This window comes from Scyliorhinus canicula, unplaced genomic scaffold (genome assembly GCF_902713615.1).
Source record: "Scyliorhinus canicula unplaced genomic scaffold, sScyCan1.1, whole genome shotgun sequence".
Taxonomy (NCBI): domain Eukaryota; kingdom Metazoa; phylum Chordata; class Chondrichthyes; order Carcharhiniformes; family Scyliorhinidae; genus Scyliorhinus; species Scyliorhinus canicula.
Window position 1 is genome coordinate 140,358 of NW_024055740.1, and position 21,660 is coordinate 162,017.

The 21,660-nt window shown below is 48.0% G+C and overlaps 1 gene segment (V, D, J or C); it reads left to right on the forward strand.

Annotated features, from left to right (window-relative positions):
• The first annotated feature begins 1,066 nt into the window (after positions 1-1,066).
• Positions 1,067-20,442, forward strand: LOC119960813. The segment is given in 5 exon segments: positions 1,067-1,183; positions 16,435-16,734; positions 16,943-17,251; positions 18,105-18,413; positions 19,995-20,442. Coding segments are annotated over 5 exon segments (1,329 nt in total).
• Positions 20,443-21,660: the final 1,218 nt, after the last annotated feature.

Genomic DNA, 21,660 nt, shown 5'->3' on the forward strand with positions numbered 1-21,660 from the left:
ATTCAAATGTAATATTAATGTCAGTGATCAGAGTCATTGCACAAGCTGCTTCTTACATAACTAACACAGAGAAAATTAAACAGTAAAACTGAACACACCAATCGATATAATAGGATGAGCTTGTGTCAGTTTATATTTATTGTTAACAGTTTCAGCTATTACAGACTTGTATATAATCATCGTTTTATTATTTCTGATACTTGGGAAAATCTATGTACATTGGATTTGATAAACTGCTGTATAACTTGTAAATTAGATCAGAAGTAAACGTGTATTTGAAGTGAATATTGAGCGGCAGGACTGAACAGAGAGTGAGTGCAGTTTTTGTGCGGGTATCTGTCACTGTGACTACAGTGGGTCACAGTGCTGTGCACAGCGACATCCTCATACAAAAACCTCAGTGAAAGAGTTTGTTCAAATTGGTGATCAGTGTCACAGCACGAACGTTAAAGTAAACGAGTTTTAAATAAAACAACGTTTGGAAGTAATATTAGTTTGCAAAAAGGTATAAAAATCTTCCACTTTATCACTGTTGACCGACTCGCGAAATGTGCACAGAGGTTTAAAAGTGTTCCGATCTTCTTTATAAATGTAATGACCAGGACAAGCTGAAATAACTCACCCATTCGCCCTTGGAAGAGACAGAGTTAGTTTTTTGGGAGAGCAGTGAAATTAAATCTCTGTATTTTATAGTTAACAGTCTGCCGCAGTATTTGACACGCTGTGTCTCACTGTGATAACTGGGGCACAGCAGTTACTGTCAAGACATAAAGCCCCTCAGCACTAATTAACTGAAGCTGGCTCAGTGCTCGCGTTTATAATCCAACTTTATTCACAGTGAAGCATTATTTGATTCCAGCACTGACAAAATAATCAGAATTAATGTGGAAAATTGGTTGTCGTTATTTAGTCACAGTTGGTGTTTTCAATAACATTTCCATGTCTATGAAATGTAAAACATTCGGTCATTTATGAAGAGAGAACGGTATCCACAAATATTAATATAATTTCCTGAAAATTAATCGTGAATTCTCTTTGCCGTTGGTTTGTGAATGTTTAAAATAATGGTGGATTTCTGTCTATTTTATGCAGGTGCGGTTATTGTATGGAGCAGCCCAGGGAATGTGACACTGTGACTACTTCGACTACTGGGGACAAGGCACCATGGTGACGGTGACTGCAGGTAAGAACCATTCCGTCATTTACCAACTGTTTTACTTGAGTATTTGTTTTATATTTTTCTGCATTTTCAAAATCCATTCGTTCACTGAAATGTGTTTTGGTGGATCATGTATTCAGATGTTGTTGCAATGTTTCATTTGATTCTGCTGAAAGGGGGATATAGAATCCCGCGGTTTCTTGACAGAAAGATGTTGCTGAGGGATTCAGTCCCTGTTTGCTGTGACCTAATGTTTATTTGCTGAGGATACTGTGTGGCTGGGTTACTTTAAATACAAAACGGCTGTTTTTACGATGTTTAATCTCGGTTCTATCTAATGTCTGCAGCTTGTACCGTCTTCCGCACAAGTGTATGAGATCGATCCCAATATTGACTAAATGTGCTAAAGTTTCTGTGTTATCTTATTGAACATGTTCTGCTTACTGAAAGTGCTGATGGTATTATTCAAGTTTTCTGTTTAGTTTACCTGTTCATTCATTTGATGACATGAGGGTTTGGTGCATTCTAAATTGAGATGTTCTTGCAATGTTACATTTGATTCTTTTGGAAGGTTTGTAGAATTGAGCTGCTTCTCCATGATGTTTCATTCCTTCAGCGATGTGATTTGGTGTTTTTCTGCTGAGGAATGTTTTTGGGTGACTTTGTGTAGGAATGTTTGTGAAATGGTTTGGCGTGTCTGTATTGTTTCAACTCGGTGACACTGAGCGGTTACACGTTTTGTGATTGAATACAAAGAGTCTGCGTGTTTGAAACTGCTTGTCGCAGGATTGTCGGCAGAGAACAGGGAGGCTGTTAGTGCATCGTGAAAAAAGTGAAAATTGCAGATTAAACTAAGCCACGTTTTACCACAAATCCTTTCCGAGCACAAGTGTTGCTGCAATCAGTTTGCCGTTTGTGCAAAGTTTAATCTCGGTGGCATCTGATGGTTGCAGCTTTTACCATCAACTGCAAACATTAAAAGCATTTAAATGTTTGAAAAATGACTCAATATGAAAAAATGTGGTAAAGTTTCAATATTTATTTGTTGTTAATATTCCAGCTCCTCGCAATGCTATTGCTGTTATTCCATATTTCTGTTTAGTTCAATAATTCATACATTTGGCGATGAGCTGGTTTGCTGGATATTGATATTTTCTTGCAATGTTAAGTTTGATCCTGTTCGATGTAGAGTTGAGTTGCTTCTCCATAAACGGGTTTCATTGATGTGATTTAGTGTTTTGTTCTGCTGAGGAGATGGTGTATCTGGATGACTTTAAATGATTCAGATCTGTCAAACGGTTCAGCGTTTCTGCATTGTTTCTGCATTGTTTAAACTCGGTGACACTGAGCGGTTACACGTTTACTGGTTGAATGCAAACAGTCTCCGTGTTTGAAAATGCTTGAAGGGCGATTGTCAGGAGAAAACAGCCAGGCTTAAGAAAATAATCGAATAAAGATACATTGATGCATTTTGTAATTTTAACTGATGCTTCCAGATTAAACGAAATAGTGACTGAAACGCCCATGCAAAACATAGTAACATTTATATAATTCAAACAATTGCAATGCGGTGATACAACTCTATATTAACCAAGGGTTATTTTAGATTAATATAATTCATCATTAATCACCATTCACAATCCTGCTGTGTTCTGCACGAGGTTGACATGGCCGGACAGGTTTCTAGGCTGGAAATACTTTGTAGTTCCAGTTATTCTATTATTTCTGTGGCGCTGCAACCATAGTATACCTTCACTGTAATGCGTAGTTGGATAGCGAGGGAATTATCAGTAATCTAACCTGAAACAGTTTTCTTAGATGTGAAAGTCGCTGCCAATCAATGAATTGTTCCCATGATTTTATTTGTATTACAGGAAAGTTCAGATTGCATATGGCAAGAGATTGAAAAGTAAAAGCTTGAATGTCAAACCGATTTATTTATTTACAAAAGGTTAACAGTACCTTTGCATTTTATAATGACATCCTGTCTCCCACGGCTGTGCTCTGCACGATAGAATTATAGGAAGAACAGATGATAGGAAAGAAAGAATTATTATATCTTAGCTTTCGGCTTAAATTTTATTAAATGCTAAATTCAACAACAAATTTTCCACTCCACTTGCTCATAATGGGTCAGTTTTACAAATGATTTGAATAAACATTACTGAGCTGGTCTCGTTATATTCATTACTTTCTGAGAATAGATGGAGTTTATGATTTATCAATGCGTTCAGAAAGGCGCATATTTTACACATTTGTAGGTCGAATAGAGCAATTGGAGTAAAAAAAATAAAATGTGAATATAGTCAATTAAATGTTAAGATGATTCCATCGAGTAATTTGGAGTTTGCTGTTCAACGTTGTTTGATTGCCAGGTTGTTTTAATTAAACCCCAATTATTTCATAAAGCTCTGGGTAAAAACAAATTGGGGATTATTGAATGCTATTTTTATTATATGTATTATTATAGTACAGATAATCGATTAAAGAATTAGCTGACAATTAACAATAACTTACAATACAATATCAGTGAGAATTAATTCAACATAAATGATCTCCTACAATTGAGTTGTATCCTGGCGTGCAGTATCTCAATGGTTTAGAGAATTTTAATAATATCTGAAATTAATTTAGGAAACAATACATTTCATTATACTGCTGTGTGCAGCTAAATCCTTTTGCTGATTACATTCTTTTGCCCTGATTCTTTTGCTGATTATATTTAGTTGTGTTTTTAGATCATAGTGGGTAATGTGAATATTTCCTGGTTTGTTTAATTATTGCCCTGTCACTGAGTCTCTGTTCTGTCATTAGTCTGCCCTGAATCTGTAATATTTAATCTGCTCATTTTCAGCAAAACTACTTTTTGCCCAATTATCGAGATTTGAGACAGACGGAGAGAAATAGTTAAAAGCCGAATGCAGTTTTGAAATTAATGTCAGGTTAATTTCAAATAAGTCACTAAATTATTGTTGTCGGAAGTTGACCATTGATCAATTAGAATCAAACAGTTTCATGAAACTGACAGATTGAACAGATCTCCCTGCTGGAACTCGATTGTTGTCATTTGTGTCTGTTCAGTGTCTGTGCGTGCGGTCACTGTGCTGGGACCAGGAATCTTCCTGACTGGTTGTAAATCTTCTACTTCATTTTCCAGTATTTCAGGGAGTACAATTTGATCAAGTCCTTCAATAAAACTTGTATATGTGTGGAATGTGGAAATTATACTTGATGTTTGACTAGGCGACTCAGGAAGGGGAATCCAACCCCAGATTGTGACAGTCAGAAATAATTCAGCAACGCCAGATAGGTTATAGAAGGAGATTTGGTTGATTTTTAAGCAGTGATATATTGGTCTTGGGAATTTTCGATTCGGCAATGCAGAGAGCGATTACGGGTTACATTCCGTGCTGTGGCCGTCCTTGATCTGTTTAATGGGTCAGTGCAGCGGAGAAATCCCTTTGCATTTTATTTTTAATCCTATCCTCGGATTCTGGAGGCGCTGGCAAGGCTAGATTTTATTATATATTCCTAAGGGTTCTTGGGAAAGTTTTGATGCGAAGCATCCTTGAATAGCTGCAGTCCATGTGGCGGAGGTATATCTGCAATATTGCTAGGGAGGGAGGTCCAGAATTTTGACTCGGCGACAGTGAAGGATTGGCAGTATATTTCCAAATCAGGATGGTGAGTGACTTGGAAGGGAACTTGCAGGTGTTGGTGCACCCATACATCATCACAAACACATACATACTCTCGCTCTCTCACACACATTCTCTCACAGCCTCACACAGACACACTGTGCCTCACACGCAATCACACACTCACAATCTCACTCTCAGACACACTGTGATGATCTCTCACTCACGCGCTCTCACTCACACACGCTCTATCTCACACGCACTCTCTTTCACCAAATCTCTGACACACCTTGCCTCACTCTCACACCCACTCTCAAACGCACAGACCGTCTCTCTCCCTCACATACATGCATAATCACTCTTCAAAACGTAGCATTTTTTCTTTCAGGTTCTCTCTCATACACATTCCCTCCGGTATACACATACACAATATCTCAGACGCACACAAACTCGCCAACACATTATTACTCTCTCACTCTCGCCCTCGCGCACCCTCACACGCGCACCCTGGCACATGCCCTCTCTCTCTCTCATGGACACTGTCTCATTCTCCCTCTCTGACACACAATCTATCTCTCCCTTTCAGGCATGCAGTATCTCACACTCTATCTCACACATTCTCTCTCTCTGACACACACACACTCAGACGCACATTCTTTCTCTCACACACTCCCTCTCTATCACAGACACACTATCTCAGACACACAGATCTCTCCCGCACATCGTCTCACATCCATAATCGCTCTTCAAATAGAATCATTCCTTCTTTCACACACACAATCTCAAACATACTATCTCTCTCCCTTTCTCTCACACACACTTCCACAGACACACACGCACCCTGTCACACACATACATTCTCTCACCTGCTCTCTCTCCCATGCAGTGTCACGTGTCTCTCTCAAACAATCTCTCTTTCGCACATGCACACTCATACACAAAGACACGCATACTCACACAAGCACTCATATCTCTCACACACAAACACTGGTACATACATATCTCGTAAACACACTTTATTTCACTCAAACACAGACATGTTCTTTGGCACACTGTCACACGTTCTCTCATAAACACACAAACTCGTCCGCACAATCTGTCCTTCTCTGACACGCCGTCTCTCCCTCACACATACACAAACACTCCCACACAAACAGCATCTCGCAAGCACACACATTCTCTCACTCAAACACACACATGTTCTTTGGCACACTATCACACACAAACGCGCCCCCACATTCTGTCTCTCTCTGGCACACGTGGTCTCTCTCACTGTTTTAGGTACACACTCACATGCTCTCTAATCTCACACACTCAATCATACACACGCTATCTCGAACTCACGCACACAATCTGCCATTTACACACACTCTCACACACATTGCCTCTCTCACTCACACACAAAATCTCACACACACATCCCCTCACACATACTCACACAGAAACTCTCCCTTGCAGATTATTGTATTCTCCCTCTAACACCTATCTCACGTACAGACACGTACTCTGTCTATCTCTCTCGGGCACACACAGGAACGCCCACATAGGGACACACAGGAACACACACATATGTTCACACACGCTTACACTCAGACGCGCAACGCAGCAACACACACACGCAAGGAAACACACACACACACTCAAGAGCACTCATACACTCATCACACACACAGCAACACACAAACAGGAACAGACACACACGCTCACAGACACACAGGAACACCGAGGAACACGTACACAGGGATACAGAGGGACACACATACACAGGAACAGACACACGCTCACACACACACACACGAATACCTGGGAACACGCACACAAGGATACACACACACAAGAACACACAGACAGCTGAGTGTGGCTGTTCGTGACATCAAGGCAACATTTGAACCAGTGTTGCATTAAGGACCCCGAGCAAAACTGGAGTCAATGGGAATCGGGGGGAAATTCCCCGCTGGTTTGAGTCATACCGAGTGGAAGATGGTTTTGGTTTCTGCAGGTCAATCATCTCAGTTCCAGGACATCACTGCAGGGGTTCCTCAGTGTCGGCCCCACCACCTTTAGCTGCTTCAGCAATGACCTTCCAAAAGTCAGAAGTGGGGATTTTGGCTGATCATTGAACGATGTGCAGCACCATTCACGGCTCCGCAGTTACTGAAGCTGTCCATTGCTAAATGCAGCAAGATCTGGACTATATCCAGGCTTGGGCTGACAAGGGGAAAGGAACATTCGCACCAGACAAGTGCACGTAATGGACATCTCAAACAAGCGAAGATCGAACGATCACCTTATGCCATTCAATGGAATTACCATCGCTGAATCTCCTGCTGATCATTGACCAGAAACTGAACTGGACTCGCCATATACACTGTGTGGCTGCGACAAGAGGTCAGAGACTCGGAATTCTGCAACAAAAACACCTCCTGATGCCCCAAAGCCTATCCACCATCTGCAACACCAGGTTAAAGTCCAACAGGTTTGTTTGGAATCCCTAGCTTTCGGAGCGCAGCTCCTTCATCAGGTGAGTCACCTGAGTAAGACTTCTTACTGTGCTCACCCCAGTCCAACGCCGGCATCTCCATATCACGCAAGGCACGATTCAGGAGTGTGATGGAATGCTCCCCAGTTGTCTGAATGAATACAGCTCCAACGACACTCAAAAACTGAACATCATCCAGGACAAAGTAGCCCGTGATTGGGACACCATCGACAACCACTCCCTCCCTCCACCACTGAGGGACACTGGCAGCAGTGTGTAACACCAACAACATGCTCTGCAGAAACTCGTCATGGCTCCTTCGACAGCACCTTCAAATCTCACAACAGCACCATCTGTACAAGGACAGCAGACACATGGGAACATCACCAACTGGAATTTCTCCATCAAGCCTCTCACCATCGTGACCTCAAAATATCACATTGTTCCTTCACTGTCCATGATTCAAAATTCTGGAGCTGCCTCCCAAACACCACATGGACTGCAGTGGTTGAAGAATGAAGCTCACCACCATCTTCTCAAGGACACTGAGGGATGGGAAATAAATGCTGGCCCAGTCAGAGACTCCTACAGCACAAAAATGAAGAAAACACTCTGACAAAATATGACAGCAATTTTACGGCCTGAAATTGCCAGTTGTAAAATTAAAATCTCTTAAATTGCAGGAATGTTCATTGTTGAAGTTCCGAATTGTTTCGTACAAAATGAAATTACATCGGCATTAAAGCAGCTGCCCAGTGATCTACACTGCTGTCTGTACACAGCCGGTGTTACTGAAAGTATTAAAGCAGCTGCCCAGTGATCTACACTGCTGTCTGACTGTACACAGCCCGTGTTACTGACAGTATTAAACCAGCTGCCCAGTGAGCTACACTGCTGTCTGACTGTACACAGCCGGTGTTACTGAAAGCTGATCAATGTGTAGAATCAGGACAGGATAGATGGAGAGGAAGAGGAGGAGGTGGGGGTGGTGGAGCCGAATGGAAGAGCCCTCAGCCCTCGGCTGTGGACAACAGGCAACAGAAAGCTGAGCCTGAGCGGAAAATCATCCAGAGAAACATCGTCCTAATGGGCTGGGAGCACCTGGGAAGAACCATCACGGCCACTCACTCATCCACGCTCACTCGCCCTCACTCACCAGTCTTCACTCACTCACTCACCATCACTCATTCACACTCACTCACCTATCCTCAATGATACATCTTTCCTTAACAACCCTCACACCCACCCTCACACCCACCCTCACTCACTTACCCTCACTCAACCACGCGCCCTGACACAGTCTCACTCACCCACCCTCCCTGACACATTCTAACTCACCCACCCCCCCTGAAAGACTCTCACTCACCCACCATCCCTGACACACTCTCACTCACCCACCCTCCCTCACACACTCTGACTCACCCACCCTCCCTGACACATTCTGACTCACCCACTCCCCCTGACAGACTCTCACTCACCCACCCTCCCTGACACACTCTCACTCACCCACCCTCCCTGACACACTCTGACTCACCCACCCTCCCTGACACACTCTCACTCCCCCACCCTCCCTGACACACTCTCACTCACACACACTCCCTGACACACACTCACTGACCCACCCTCCCTGACACACTCACACTCACCCACCCTCCCTGACACACACACACTCACCCACCCTCCCTGACACGCTCTCACTCACCCACCCTCCCTGACACACTCTCTCACCCACCCTCCCCGACACACTCCCACTCATCCACCCTCCCTGACACACACACTCACCCCACCCTCCCTGACACACTCTCTCACCCACCCTCCCCGACACACTCTCACTCACCCACCCTCCCTGACACACTCTGACTCACCCACCCTCCCTGACACACTCTGACTCACCCACCCTCCCTGACACACTCTCACTCCCCCACCCTCCCTGACACACTCTCACTCACACACACTCCCTGACACACTCTCACTCACCCACTCTCCCTGACACACTCTCACTCACCCACCCTCGGTGACACACACTCACTGACCCACCCTCCCTGACACACTCACACTCACCCACCCTCCCTGACACACACACACTCACCCACCCTCCCTGACACACTCTCACTCACCCACCCTCCCCGACACACCCTCACTCACCCACCCTCCCTGACACACTCTCACTCACCCACCCTCCCTGACACACTCACTCACCCACACTCGCTGACACACTCTCACTCACCCACCCTCACTGACCCACCCTCCCTGACACACTCTCACTCACCCACCCTCACTGACCCACCCTCCCTGACACACTCTCACTCACCCACCCGCCCTGACACACACTCACTCACCCTCCCTCCCTGACACACTCTCTCACCCACCCTCCCCGACACACTCCCACTCATCCACCCTCCCTGACACGCACTCACCCCCACCCACCCTGACACACACACTCACCCACCCAGACGCACTGTCACTCACCCACCCTCCCTGACAAACACTCACTCACCCACCCTCCCTGACACACCTCCCTGATCCACTCTCACTCACCCACCCTCAATCACACACCCTCCCTGACACACACACACTCACCCTCCCTCCCTGACACACTCTCTCTCACCCACCAAACCTGACACACTCTCACTCACCCACCCTCCCTGATACACTGTCACTCATCCATCCTCCCTGACACACTCTCACTCACCCACCCTCCCTGATACACTCTCACTCACCCACCCTCCCTGACAGACACTCATTCACCCACCCGCCCTGACACACACTCATTCACCCACCCGCCCTGACACACTCTCTCATCCACCCTCCCCGACACACTCTCACTCATCCACCCTCCCTGGCACACACACACACTCCCTCCCTGACACACTCTCTCTCACCCACCCTCCCTGACACACTCTCACTCACCACCCTTCCTGACACACTCGCACTCACCCACCCTCCCTGACACACACAGACTCACCCACCCTCCCTCACACACTCTCTCACCCACCCTCCCTGACACACTCTCACTCACCACCCTCCCTGACACACTCTCACTGACCCACCCTCACTGACCCACCCTCCCTGACACACTCTCACTCACCCACCCGCCCTGACACACACTCACTCACCCACCCTCCCTGACACACTCTCACTCACCCACCCTCCCTGACACACTCTCACTCACTCACCCTCCCTGACACACTCTCACTCACCCACCCGCCCTGACACACACTCACTCACCCTCCCTCCCTGACACACTCTCTCACCCACCCTCCCCGACACACTCCCACTCATCCACCCTCCCTGACACACTCTCTCTCACCCACCCTCCCTAACACACTCTCACTCACCCACCCTACCTGGAACACTCTCACTCACCCACCCTCCCTGACACACTCTCGCTCATCCACCCTCCCTGACACACACTCACTGACCCACCTTCCCTTACACCCACTCACCACCCCCCATCCTCCCTGACAGACACTAACTCACACACCCTGCCTGACACACTCTCAATCACCCACCCTCCCTGACACACTCTCATTCACGCACCCTCCCTGTCACACACTCACTCACATACCCTCCCTGACACACTTTCGCTCACCCACTCTCCTGACACACTCTCACACACCCACCCCATCCCTGACACACACTATCACCCACCCTCCCTGAAACTCTCACTCACCCACCCTCCATGACACACTCACTCACCCACCCTCCCTGACACACTCTCACTCACCCACCCTCCCTGACACAGTCTCACTCTCCCACCCTCCCTGACGCACTCTCACTCACCCACCCTCCCTGACTCACACTCACTGACACTCTCTCACTCACCCACCCTCCCTGACTCACTCTCACTCACCCACCCTCCCTGACACACACACACACTCATCCACCCTCCCTGACACACTCTCACTCGCCCACCCTCCCTGACACAGTCTCACTCACCCATCCTCCCTGACACACACACTCACCCACTCTCCCTGGCACAGTCTCACTCACCCACCCTCCCTGACACACTTTCACTCACCCACCCTCCCTGACACACACTCACTGACCCTCCCTCCCTGATACACACTCACCCACCCTCCCTGACACACTCTCACTCACCAACCCTCCCTGACACACTCTCTCTCACCCACCCTCCCTGACACACTCTCACTCACCCACCCTCCCTGACACACTGTCACTCACCCACCCACTCTGACACACTTTCACTCCCTCACCCTCACACACACAGTCACCCATCCTCATTCACCACCACTCGCCCTGATTGACTCACCCTTTCAGGCCCAACCTAACTCGTTCACCCTCACTCACACACTCTCACCCACTCATCCTCAAACCAACGCCCATCCTGACTCATCCTCACCCACTCTCCTTCAGGCTCTCACCCTCACTCAGTCACCCACCCACACTCACTCCGCCACCCTCACACACCCTCGCTCACACACCCTCACTCACCCATCCTCAATGACAAACTTTTCCTTTACGACGCTCACACACACCCTCACACCCACGGTCACTCACTCACCCTCACTCACCCACCCTCCCTGACACACCCTCACTCACCCACCCTCACACACCCTCACTCCCCTACCCTCACACACCCTCACTCCCCTACCCTCACACACCCTCACTCACCCACCCTCCCTGACACACCCTCACTCACCCACCCTCACACACCCTCACTCCCCTACCCTCACACACCCTCACTCCCCTACCCTCACACACCCTCACTCACCCACCCTCACTCACCCACCCTCACACACCCTCACTCCCCTACCCTCACTCACCCTCACTCCCCTACCCTCACACACCCTCACTCACCCACCCTCACACACCCTAACCCACCCACCCTCATGCATGCTTATTCACTCACCCACACTCACACACCCACCCTCACGCACCCTCAATCTTTAACCCACCCTCACTGACACATTCACTCTCCCCCCACTCAAATACCACCACCCACCCTAACTCCCCCACACTCACTCACTCACCCTCCAACCCACCATCGCTCTCGAATCCTCCCTCACACACCCACAATGACTCATTCATACTTACTCATCCAGCCTCACTCATTCACCCTCACAAAGACTCGCACCCACCCTCTTTAAGACCTTCACTCACAGATCTTTACCCTTCCTCACTCACGCACCCTCACTCATTCACATTCCCTCATACACCCTTATTGAGCCACCCTCACCAGACGCACCCACCCTCTGTCACCCACTATCCCTCACCCTCACTCACCCACCCATCCTCACACACCCTCATTTACCCACACCCATCCTCTCACTCACCCTGACTCACTCATCCACCATCACACACCCACCCTCGCGCACCACCCACACTCATTCTCTGCCACTCACTCATCCTCACTCATCCTCGCACACCCACTAATTCTCAATGATGCACCTCACTCACTGAGCCACAGTTACATCCTCACTGACCCGCACTCACTCATACATCCTCCTTCAATCATCCTCACTCATTCACCCTCACTCGACTACGGTCACTGACTCCCCCTCATTCATTCACCCACTACATTCACTCACCAGCAATCGACCCCCTGACTCACCCAAGCTCACTCATTCACCGACCCCCTGACTCACCCACCCTCGGTCACTCATCTTCATTGGCTCGAACTACACAACCTCACTCATCCAGCGGCACTCATTCCTGCCTCTCACTCACTCTCCCTCACCCATCCTGGCTCATTCGTGCTCGGAGACACAGCCTCACCCATTAACCCTCACTCTGTCATTCACCCTGATCTGCCACTCATCAACACTCATACATCCTCAATCAGCCAACTCACTCACACACACTCACTCTCCTACCCTCACTCAGTTCCTCACTCATCCCCACTCACCCTCCTACACTCACTCAGTTACTCACTCACCCACACTCACTCTCCTACCCTCACTCAGTTAGTCACTCACCCGCACTCACTCTTCTACCCTCACTCAGTTACTCACTCACCCACACTCACTCTCCTACCCTCACTCAGTTAGTCACTCACCCGCACACACTCTCCTACCCTCACTCAGTTACTCACTCACCCACACTCACTCTCCTACCCTCACTCAGTTACTCACTCACACACACTCACTCTCCGACCCTCACTCAGTTACTCACTCATCCTCTCTCTCTGATGCTCAGGAAATGGGCAAGGGAGCGACTGCAACGGGGGAGGAATAGAGAACTGGAGCGAAACTGATGTCCAGTGGCGCCCGAATGTGGCTGCATGACACGGGAGTGGCGAGAGCCGGAGGAAGGAACAGAGAGCCGGGGGAAAGTGCGGAGAGCCGGGGGAAAGTGCGGAGAGCCGGGGGAAGGAGCAGAGAGCCGCGGGAAGGAGCAGAGAGCAGGGGGAAGGGGCAGAGAGCCGGGGGAAGGGGCAGAGAGCCAGGGGAAGGGGCAGAGAGCCGGGGGAAGGAGCAGAGAGGCAGGGGAAGGGGCAGAGAGCCGGGGGAAGGTGCCGAGAGCCTGGGGTAGGAGCAGAGAGCCGGGGGAAAGAGCAGAGAGCCGGGGGAAGGAGCAGAGAGCCGGGGGCAGGTGCAGAAATCCGGGGGAAGGAGCCGAGAGCCGGGGGAAGGAGCAGAGAGCCGGGGGAGGAGCAGAGAGCCGGGGGAAGGTGCAGAGAGCCGGGGAAGGTGCAGAAAGCCGGGGGAAGGAGCCGAGAGCCGGGGGAAAGTGCGGAGAGCCGGGGGAAGGAGCCGAGAGACGGCGAAAAGGCAGAGTTGGGAGGAAAGCACAGAGATGCAGGGGAAAGGGCAGAGATGCAGGGGAATGGGCAGAGATGCAGGGGAATGGGCAGAGATGCAGGGGAAAGGCCAGAGATGCAGTGGAAAGGGCAGAGATGCAGGGGAAAGGGCAGAGATGCAGGGGAAAGGGCAGATATGAAGGGGAATGGGCAGAGATGAAGGAGAATGGGCAGAGATGCAGTGGAATGGGCAGAGATGCAGGGGAATGGGCAGAGATGCAGCGGAACACACAGAGAGCTGTAGAAAAGGACAGAGAGCTGGAAGGAAGTGGAGGGAGCAAGGGAAAGGTGCAGAGAGCGGGGTGGGGGGTGGGGGGGAGTGGGAGTGCAGGAGCCGGGGGAAGTGCAGGGAGCCGGGGGAAGGCGCCAAGAGCCGGGGAAGCAGCAGAGAGCCGGGGGAAGGGACAGAGAGCCGGGGGAAGGAGCAGAGAGCCGGGGGAGGAGCAGAGAGGCGGGGGAAGGAGCAGAGAGCCGGGGGAAGGAGCAGAGAGCCTGGGGAAGGCGCAGAGAACCGGGGGGAGGGGCAGAGAGCCGGGAGAAGGGGCAGAGAGCTGGCGCAAGTGCAGAGAGCCGGACGAAAGTCCATAGAGTGGGCGATAAGCCATAAGAATCGGGGTAAAGCGCACAGTGGCGAAATGTTCAAAAAGCCCGGGGAAAGTGCCAGGAACCGGGAAAAGTCGAAAGAACTAGGGAAAGTGCAGCGCACATGGGCAAAGAGCCGTGGAAAAGAGCAGAGAGCTAAACGATAGTGAAGGGACCAGGAGGAAGGTGCAGCAATCCAGCGGGAACCGCAGAGAGATGGGGGAACGCTCAGAGAGCGCGGGGCGGGGAGTGGGGGGATCGCAGACAGCCCGGTCTCAGTGACAGGCGGAATGTGGGGTTAACACCACAATCAGCACAGCCGGGATCTTATTGAATGGGGGAGGAGGCTCGACGGATTGAATGGCCTCCTCCTGCTGTCAATGTGCATGGTCCTAAAATTAGTGAATGTTGCAATTACTCAAATGTAGAATTTTATTGTAATTATATAAAGGTGCATTCAGAAGGTGTTTTTGAAGCAAAGCCACTATTCTCTGGTTTGGGGAGTGGAGGTAGTGAGCTGGAGAGAGGAGGGGGCATCAGTCAGTTTGAACAAAGGGAATTTCCCAAAACTGCAAAGATACAAATGAAGAGACAACTTTTGTAAGACCAGTTGATTGTGACGTACACAGCTCAGTTAGCTGGATTATGACCTACACAGCTCAATTAGCTGGATTGTGACGTACACAGCTCAATTAGCTGGATTATTACCTACACAGCTCAGTTAGCTGGATTGTGACGTACACAGCTCAGTTAGCTGGATTGTGACGTACACAGCTCAATTAGCTGGATTATGATCTACACAGCTCAGTTAGCTGGGTTGTGACGTACACAGCTCAGTTAGCTGGATTGTGACATACACAGCTCAGTTAGCTGGATTGTGACGTACCCAGCTCAGTCAGCTAGTTTGTGACGTACATAGCTGAGTTAGTTGGATTGTGACATACACAGCTCAGTTAGCTGGATTGTGACGTACCCAGCTCAGTGAGCTAGATTGTGACGTACACAGCTCAGTCAGCTGGTTTGTGACGTGACAGCTCAGTTAGCTGGATTGTGACGTACATGGCTCGGTGAGGTGGATTGTGACGTACACAACTCAGTTAGCTGGATTGTGACGTACACACCTCAATTAGCTGGATTGTGACGTACACACCTCAATTAGCTGGATTGTGACGTACACAGCTCAATTAGCTGGATTGTGACGTACACAGCTCAGTTAGGTGGATTGTGACGTACACAGCTCAGTTAGGTGGATTGTGACGTACACAGCTCAGTTAGCTGGATTGTGACGTACACAGCTCAGTTAGCTGGACGGCTGGTTCGTGACGAAGAGCGATCCCAACAGCGCGGGTTCAAACGCTGCACCGGCTGAGGTTATTCATAAAGATCTCCATTCTCAACCTTGCTCCTGGCCTGATGTGTGGTGACCCTCAGGTTAAATCGCCACAGTCAGCTCTCAAAGGGAAAGAACAGTCTCCGGAACTATGGCCTCATTTGCATTTTATATTACATGGTGGCTGAAATAATGGGGGAAACGCTCTGCTCTTCTCTTTCAATCCAATGAAAGATACACCATTCAGATTACATCAAAACATGTTTTTTTTTATAGAGACGGAGAAAGAGGTGAGTTTCTGAACAAGGGACAAAAAGTAGGTGATTCCGAACGATAGAACCGATAGAAGATTCAATGTGGATGTGTGATTTAATCGGAAATGTTAGGATAAAATCATAGTTCTAGTCAAATTATGAAATGCTTGGTTACTTATAAATCACAAATACCAGAGTCTAACTTGTTGAATGGGCCATTCTCCCCCAGTGACACCGACTCCGCCCACTCTCTACAGTCTGGTCTCCTCCTGTCAGCAACACAACACCGACGGCTCCGTGACCTACGGCTGTTTGGCGATGGACTACTCCCCAGAAATCACCAGCCTCACCTGGAAGAACGATGGGCAGCTGATCACCACTGGAGTTAAGAAATACCCATCAGTAAAAAACAAGAAGGGAACCTACACCCTGAGCAGCCAGTTAACCATCACCGAGTCAGAGGGGGGATGCAGCAACATCAGCTGTGAGGTTCGACACAGCGGCTCAGACAAGAGCATTGGAATGGAATGTAAGTGTTGTGGAACCTGTGAGAAATAGAAAACATATGATTACCTTATATAGGGTCTTGGATATAACTCATTTGTAATACTCTGCATATTCCTGATCCCTGGAAAATCCAGCTTAGTGTCTATTGACCACAAACATTTTTTAAGTATATCAACTCATTTTGTTTATCAATTTCTACTGCAAGAGATATCTCATTGTGTTTCTTGAAGGTCCCAGAATTTATGCTCCAAATGTTCTCCTCACCGTGAGTTCCAGTGAAGAAATCACAAGACAGAAATTTGCAACCATCGTCTGTTCAATCAACGATTTCCATCCAAAGTCAATGACGGTGAAGTGGCTGAAGAATGGACAAGCTATGGGTTCAGGAATTGTCACCTCTCCCGCCTGTGAAGTTAACGGGAACTTCTCAGCGAGCAGTCGGCTGACAGTCTCCGCTGGGGAATGGTTCAGCAAAGCGGTCTATACCTGCCAGGTCACTCATGAAGAGGTCACCCAAATTCACAACATCACCGCGTCTGGTAAGAGACACAAACAGAGGAAACAATAAATCATCCTGCACTCTGATGTTAATCCAAATCAGGAATTTACTGAAGTTAGTACAAAGCACAGAATAACTTCTAGTTTGCTGCCATGTAGTTTGTGTTTCATTCTGATGTAAGAGCTGCATTAGGATTGCTGACCATTCACGATTTTATGAATATAGAAATAAATGTATCCCTTTAATTTGAAGTAATTTAGTGAGTGAGGTGAATCAATGAAATGAAAATCCCTTATTCTCACAAGTATTCTTCAAATGAATTACTGTGAAAAGCCCCTCGTCGCCACGTTCCGGCGCCTGTTCGGGGAGGCTGGTATGGGAATTGAACCCGCGTTGCTGGCCTTACTTCGTCTACTTTAAAAGCCAGCTATTTAGCCCTGTGCTAAACCAGCCCCTGATGGACTTGATATCAGCTTTATCCTCAGACAGCTGATTATATTTGAGAGTCAGTGGGTGTGTGGAACCCTTAACTGATAACAGCTCCGGGGGAAGTGTTGGAAAGTTCATCCAACCTATTTATGGATCAGCCTCCAGTACTTCGTCCCTGAGATCAGGACTGGAATATTTGTATTGGGAATGCTGCAATACTGATTCGTTAGAATGGCATCGGGGCTGACTGTATTTCACAATGAGAATAGTTTTCAGAAACCAAACTGGTTTTCCAATGCGTATCGAAGATTAAAGGAGATCTTTAAAGGTTGATGCTTCGAAGTTGATTATTTCGAGGTTGATGTTTCGAAGTTGATTTATTCCCATTTAGAGTTCAGGTTGAATCCTACTGACCTGATTCTGAAGATCAAACTTGGGTTGATTTCCACTTTTTTCATTCACAGATCCTTCCATTTGCACTGATGCCTCAGTAACAATAGTGCCACCACCAATAGAACAGGTCTTACTGGAGGCGACTGTAACCTTAACCTGTGTCATTTCGAATGCTCCTTATGGAGTCAACGTGTCCTGGAGTGAAGCGAAGAAGCCGCTGAAATCAGAGATCGCCAACGAGCCTGGGGTAGATACTGAGAGCGTGCTCAGCAAATTAAACATCTCGACACAAGCCTGGCTGAGTGGGGCTGTGTTTGACTGTGTGGCGAGCCATCAGGACCTGCCAACTCCTTTAAGAATTTCAATTCACAAAAAAATAGGTGAGCGGTGAAACTGAAGCAATAAGTGAGCCATTGTGTCTATTTCTAGTTTGAGAGCAGTGGTCAGTATTTAGCATTCAGTGTATTTATGGTCCATTCTGATTGGTAATTCCACTAACTAAATACTCTGGGCGTTTAGAGTTTCAGGGGGAAATTGATATGTAGATGAATGAACAATGAATTAAACCCAGTGATATTGGGTTAAGATGAAGCGAGACCATAGACCACAAGACATAGGAGCAGATGTAACCCATTGGGCCCATCAACACCGGTCCAGCCTTCAGTGAGTTCAAGCCTGATCTGATGTGATAACCTTCAACTCCTCTTTCCCACCTTATCCCCATATCTCTTGACGGTTTTACTGATTTAAAATATGTGTCCCTCAACCTTGAACGTACTGACCGACCCAGAATCTGAGGTCGCCTTCATTCTTCTAAACTCCAATAAGTACAGCCCAGCCGACTTAACCTCTCCCCGTAAGAAAATCCCTCCATACTCGGGATCAATCTCGTGATCCTTGTCTGGACTGCCTTCAAAACCAATCTGTCTTCCTTAGATAAGGGCAGCAAAACTATTCAAAGTATATCAGGTGTTGTCTAACTAATTCCCCAGTTTTAGCTAGGCTTCCCCATTGTTATATTCTACTCCCTTTAAAATAAAGATCAGCATTCAATTTGCCTCCATATTACCGACAGAACTTGCTTTTTGTGGTTTCTGCACGAGGGCCCCCAATTCCCCCGTTACTTCAGCTTTCTTCAGTCTTTCTCTATATAAATAATAATTCTTTATGTTCTTCCTTCTACCAAAGTGTCGAACCTCACATTCTCTGTCCCTCTGTGGATTTCCTGTAATCCTCACCACTTGCCTTTTTACCTATTTTTTGTCATCTGCATGGGAATAGTACATTCATTTATCAATCACCGTTTTGAAATTCATGTATATTACATCTATTGCCCCACCCCCTCCCCCCTCCCTCTCTCGCCTTCTCGTCATCACCTCAAATAAGGGCACTAAATTTGTCAGGCATGATTTACCCTTCCCGAAGCCGTGCTGACTCTGTTTGATTATATTGAGTATTTCTAAATGCTCAGCTATTGGATCTGTTATAATGGACTCGAACCGTTTTCCACTGACAGATGTTAAGGTCCCTGGCCTATAGTTACCTGTGTTTGACTCCCTCCCCTTTTGAAGGGTATAGGGTGGAGACGTGGGTTTGAGTCAGGTGATCATGGCTCGGCACAACATCGAGGGCCGAAGGGCCTGTTCTGTGCTGTACTGTTCTATGTTCTAAGGTGGGAGGAGCCTGGTGTGGAGTTTATACACCAGCACAGAATAGTTGGGCCGAATGGCCTGTTTCCCTGCTGTACACTTTCTGAAACTTTCGAATCCAATATCCGTAAATTCTCAGGGAAAAGGATTGTGTCCACCTCTGCTCCGAGCTGGGAAACCGGACAGATCCCAAAGTGGAAAATGGAAACCTTTAAAATCCAACACAAAACACATTTCTCCCACATCTACCCCGCGGTTCCATTGTCTCCAGAATTCCCCATTTTATTGACATTTATTGTACATTTTCTGCAGATCCCAATCCGCGGGAACCGTCCGTCTCTGTCCTCCTGCCCTCGGCTGAAGACGTCTCCGCTCAGGGATTCGTCTCCCTCAGCTGCTTAGTGAGAGGTTTCTCCCCCCGAGAGATCTTCGTCAAGTGGACCGTCAATGACAAGCCGGTGAATCCCGGGAACTACAAGAACACCGAGGTGATGGCGGAGAACGGCAATAGCTCCTTCTTCATGTACAGCCTGTTATCCATTGCAGCGGAGGAGTGGGCCAGCGGCGCTTCTTACTCCTGTGTGGTGGGACATGAAGCCATCCCCTTGAAGATCATCAACAGAACGGTTGATAAATCCAGCGGTAAACCCAGTTTTGTGAACATTTCCCTCGCTCTGATGGACACCGTTAATTCATGTCAATGAGAATCGATTGGTTATATTTCGAACTAAAATAAAAATAATAAAAACGTTTCCTCTAATTGTGATTTAAACATACAGCCACTCGATTAATGGTGTTTCCACTTTACTGATGTTAGATCTGAAAATGAAATGAAAATCACTTATTGTCACAAGTAGACTTCAGTCAAGTTATTGTGAAAAGCCCCTCAGCGCCACATTCCGGCACCTGTTCGGGGAGGCTGGTACGGGAATTGAACCGTGCTGCTGGCCTGTCTTGGTCTGCTTTAAAATCCAGCGATTTTAAACCAGTCTCTGGTCAATGAGACCCGGATTTCTACAGGTCTCAGCCCCAAGTCTGATACAACCAGAGCTCTCAGCTCAGAAACACCCTGGGTTAGAGACAGAGTAAAACTCATTCATTCCAGGATTCAGCAAAATATCTTCATTGACTTTCCTCCAGATGAGGAGAAATCGGACAATTTCCCATTTCAGACAAACAAACCCATCACATTTAGATCTCGGTGTCCCTGCTTCTCTCATTGTCCATCCCTTTAAAATTAATGTCAGCTTTAAGTTGCTGCATGAGACCCACTGGGAACTGATTTGAGGGTCACACAGAAACATGGACCAACAATCTCCAGTCAAAGAGAGGGGAAAGTGAAATTGTTAATCCACTGTACCCCCACCTCCCCAACAGAGAGAGCGGGAGGGGTATTAGTTATTCCACTGTCTCCCCACCCACCCACCCACCTCCCACACAGAGAGAGGGGGAAGGGCATTAGTTAATCCACTGTACCCCCACTTCCCCAATAGAGGGAGGGGGAGGGGTATTAGTTAATCCACTGTACCCCCACTTCCCCAATAGAGAGAGGGTCTTTAGTTAATTCACTGTACCCCCACTTCCCCAACATAGAGAGTGGGAGGATCTTTAGTTAATCCACTGTATCCCCAATTCGCCAACAAAGAGAGGAGAGGGGGCATTAGTTAATCCACTGTACCCCACCTCACCAACAGAGAGAGTGGGAGGGGCTTTAGTTAATACACTGTACCCCCACTTCACCAACAAAGAGAGGGGCATTAGTTAATCCATTGTCTCCCCACGTCCCCAACAAAGAGAGGGGTTGGGGCATTACTTAACACACTGTACCCCCACTTCCCCAGCAAAACGAGGGGAGGAGCATTAGTTAACACACTGTGCCCCCACTTCCCCAGCAAAGCGAGGGGAGGAGCATTAGTTAACACATTGTGCCCCCACTTCCCCAACAAAGAGACGGTGGTGGGCTGAGTTAATCCACTGT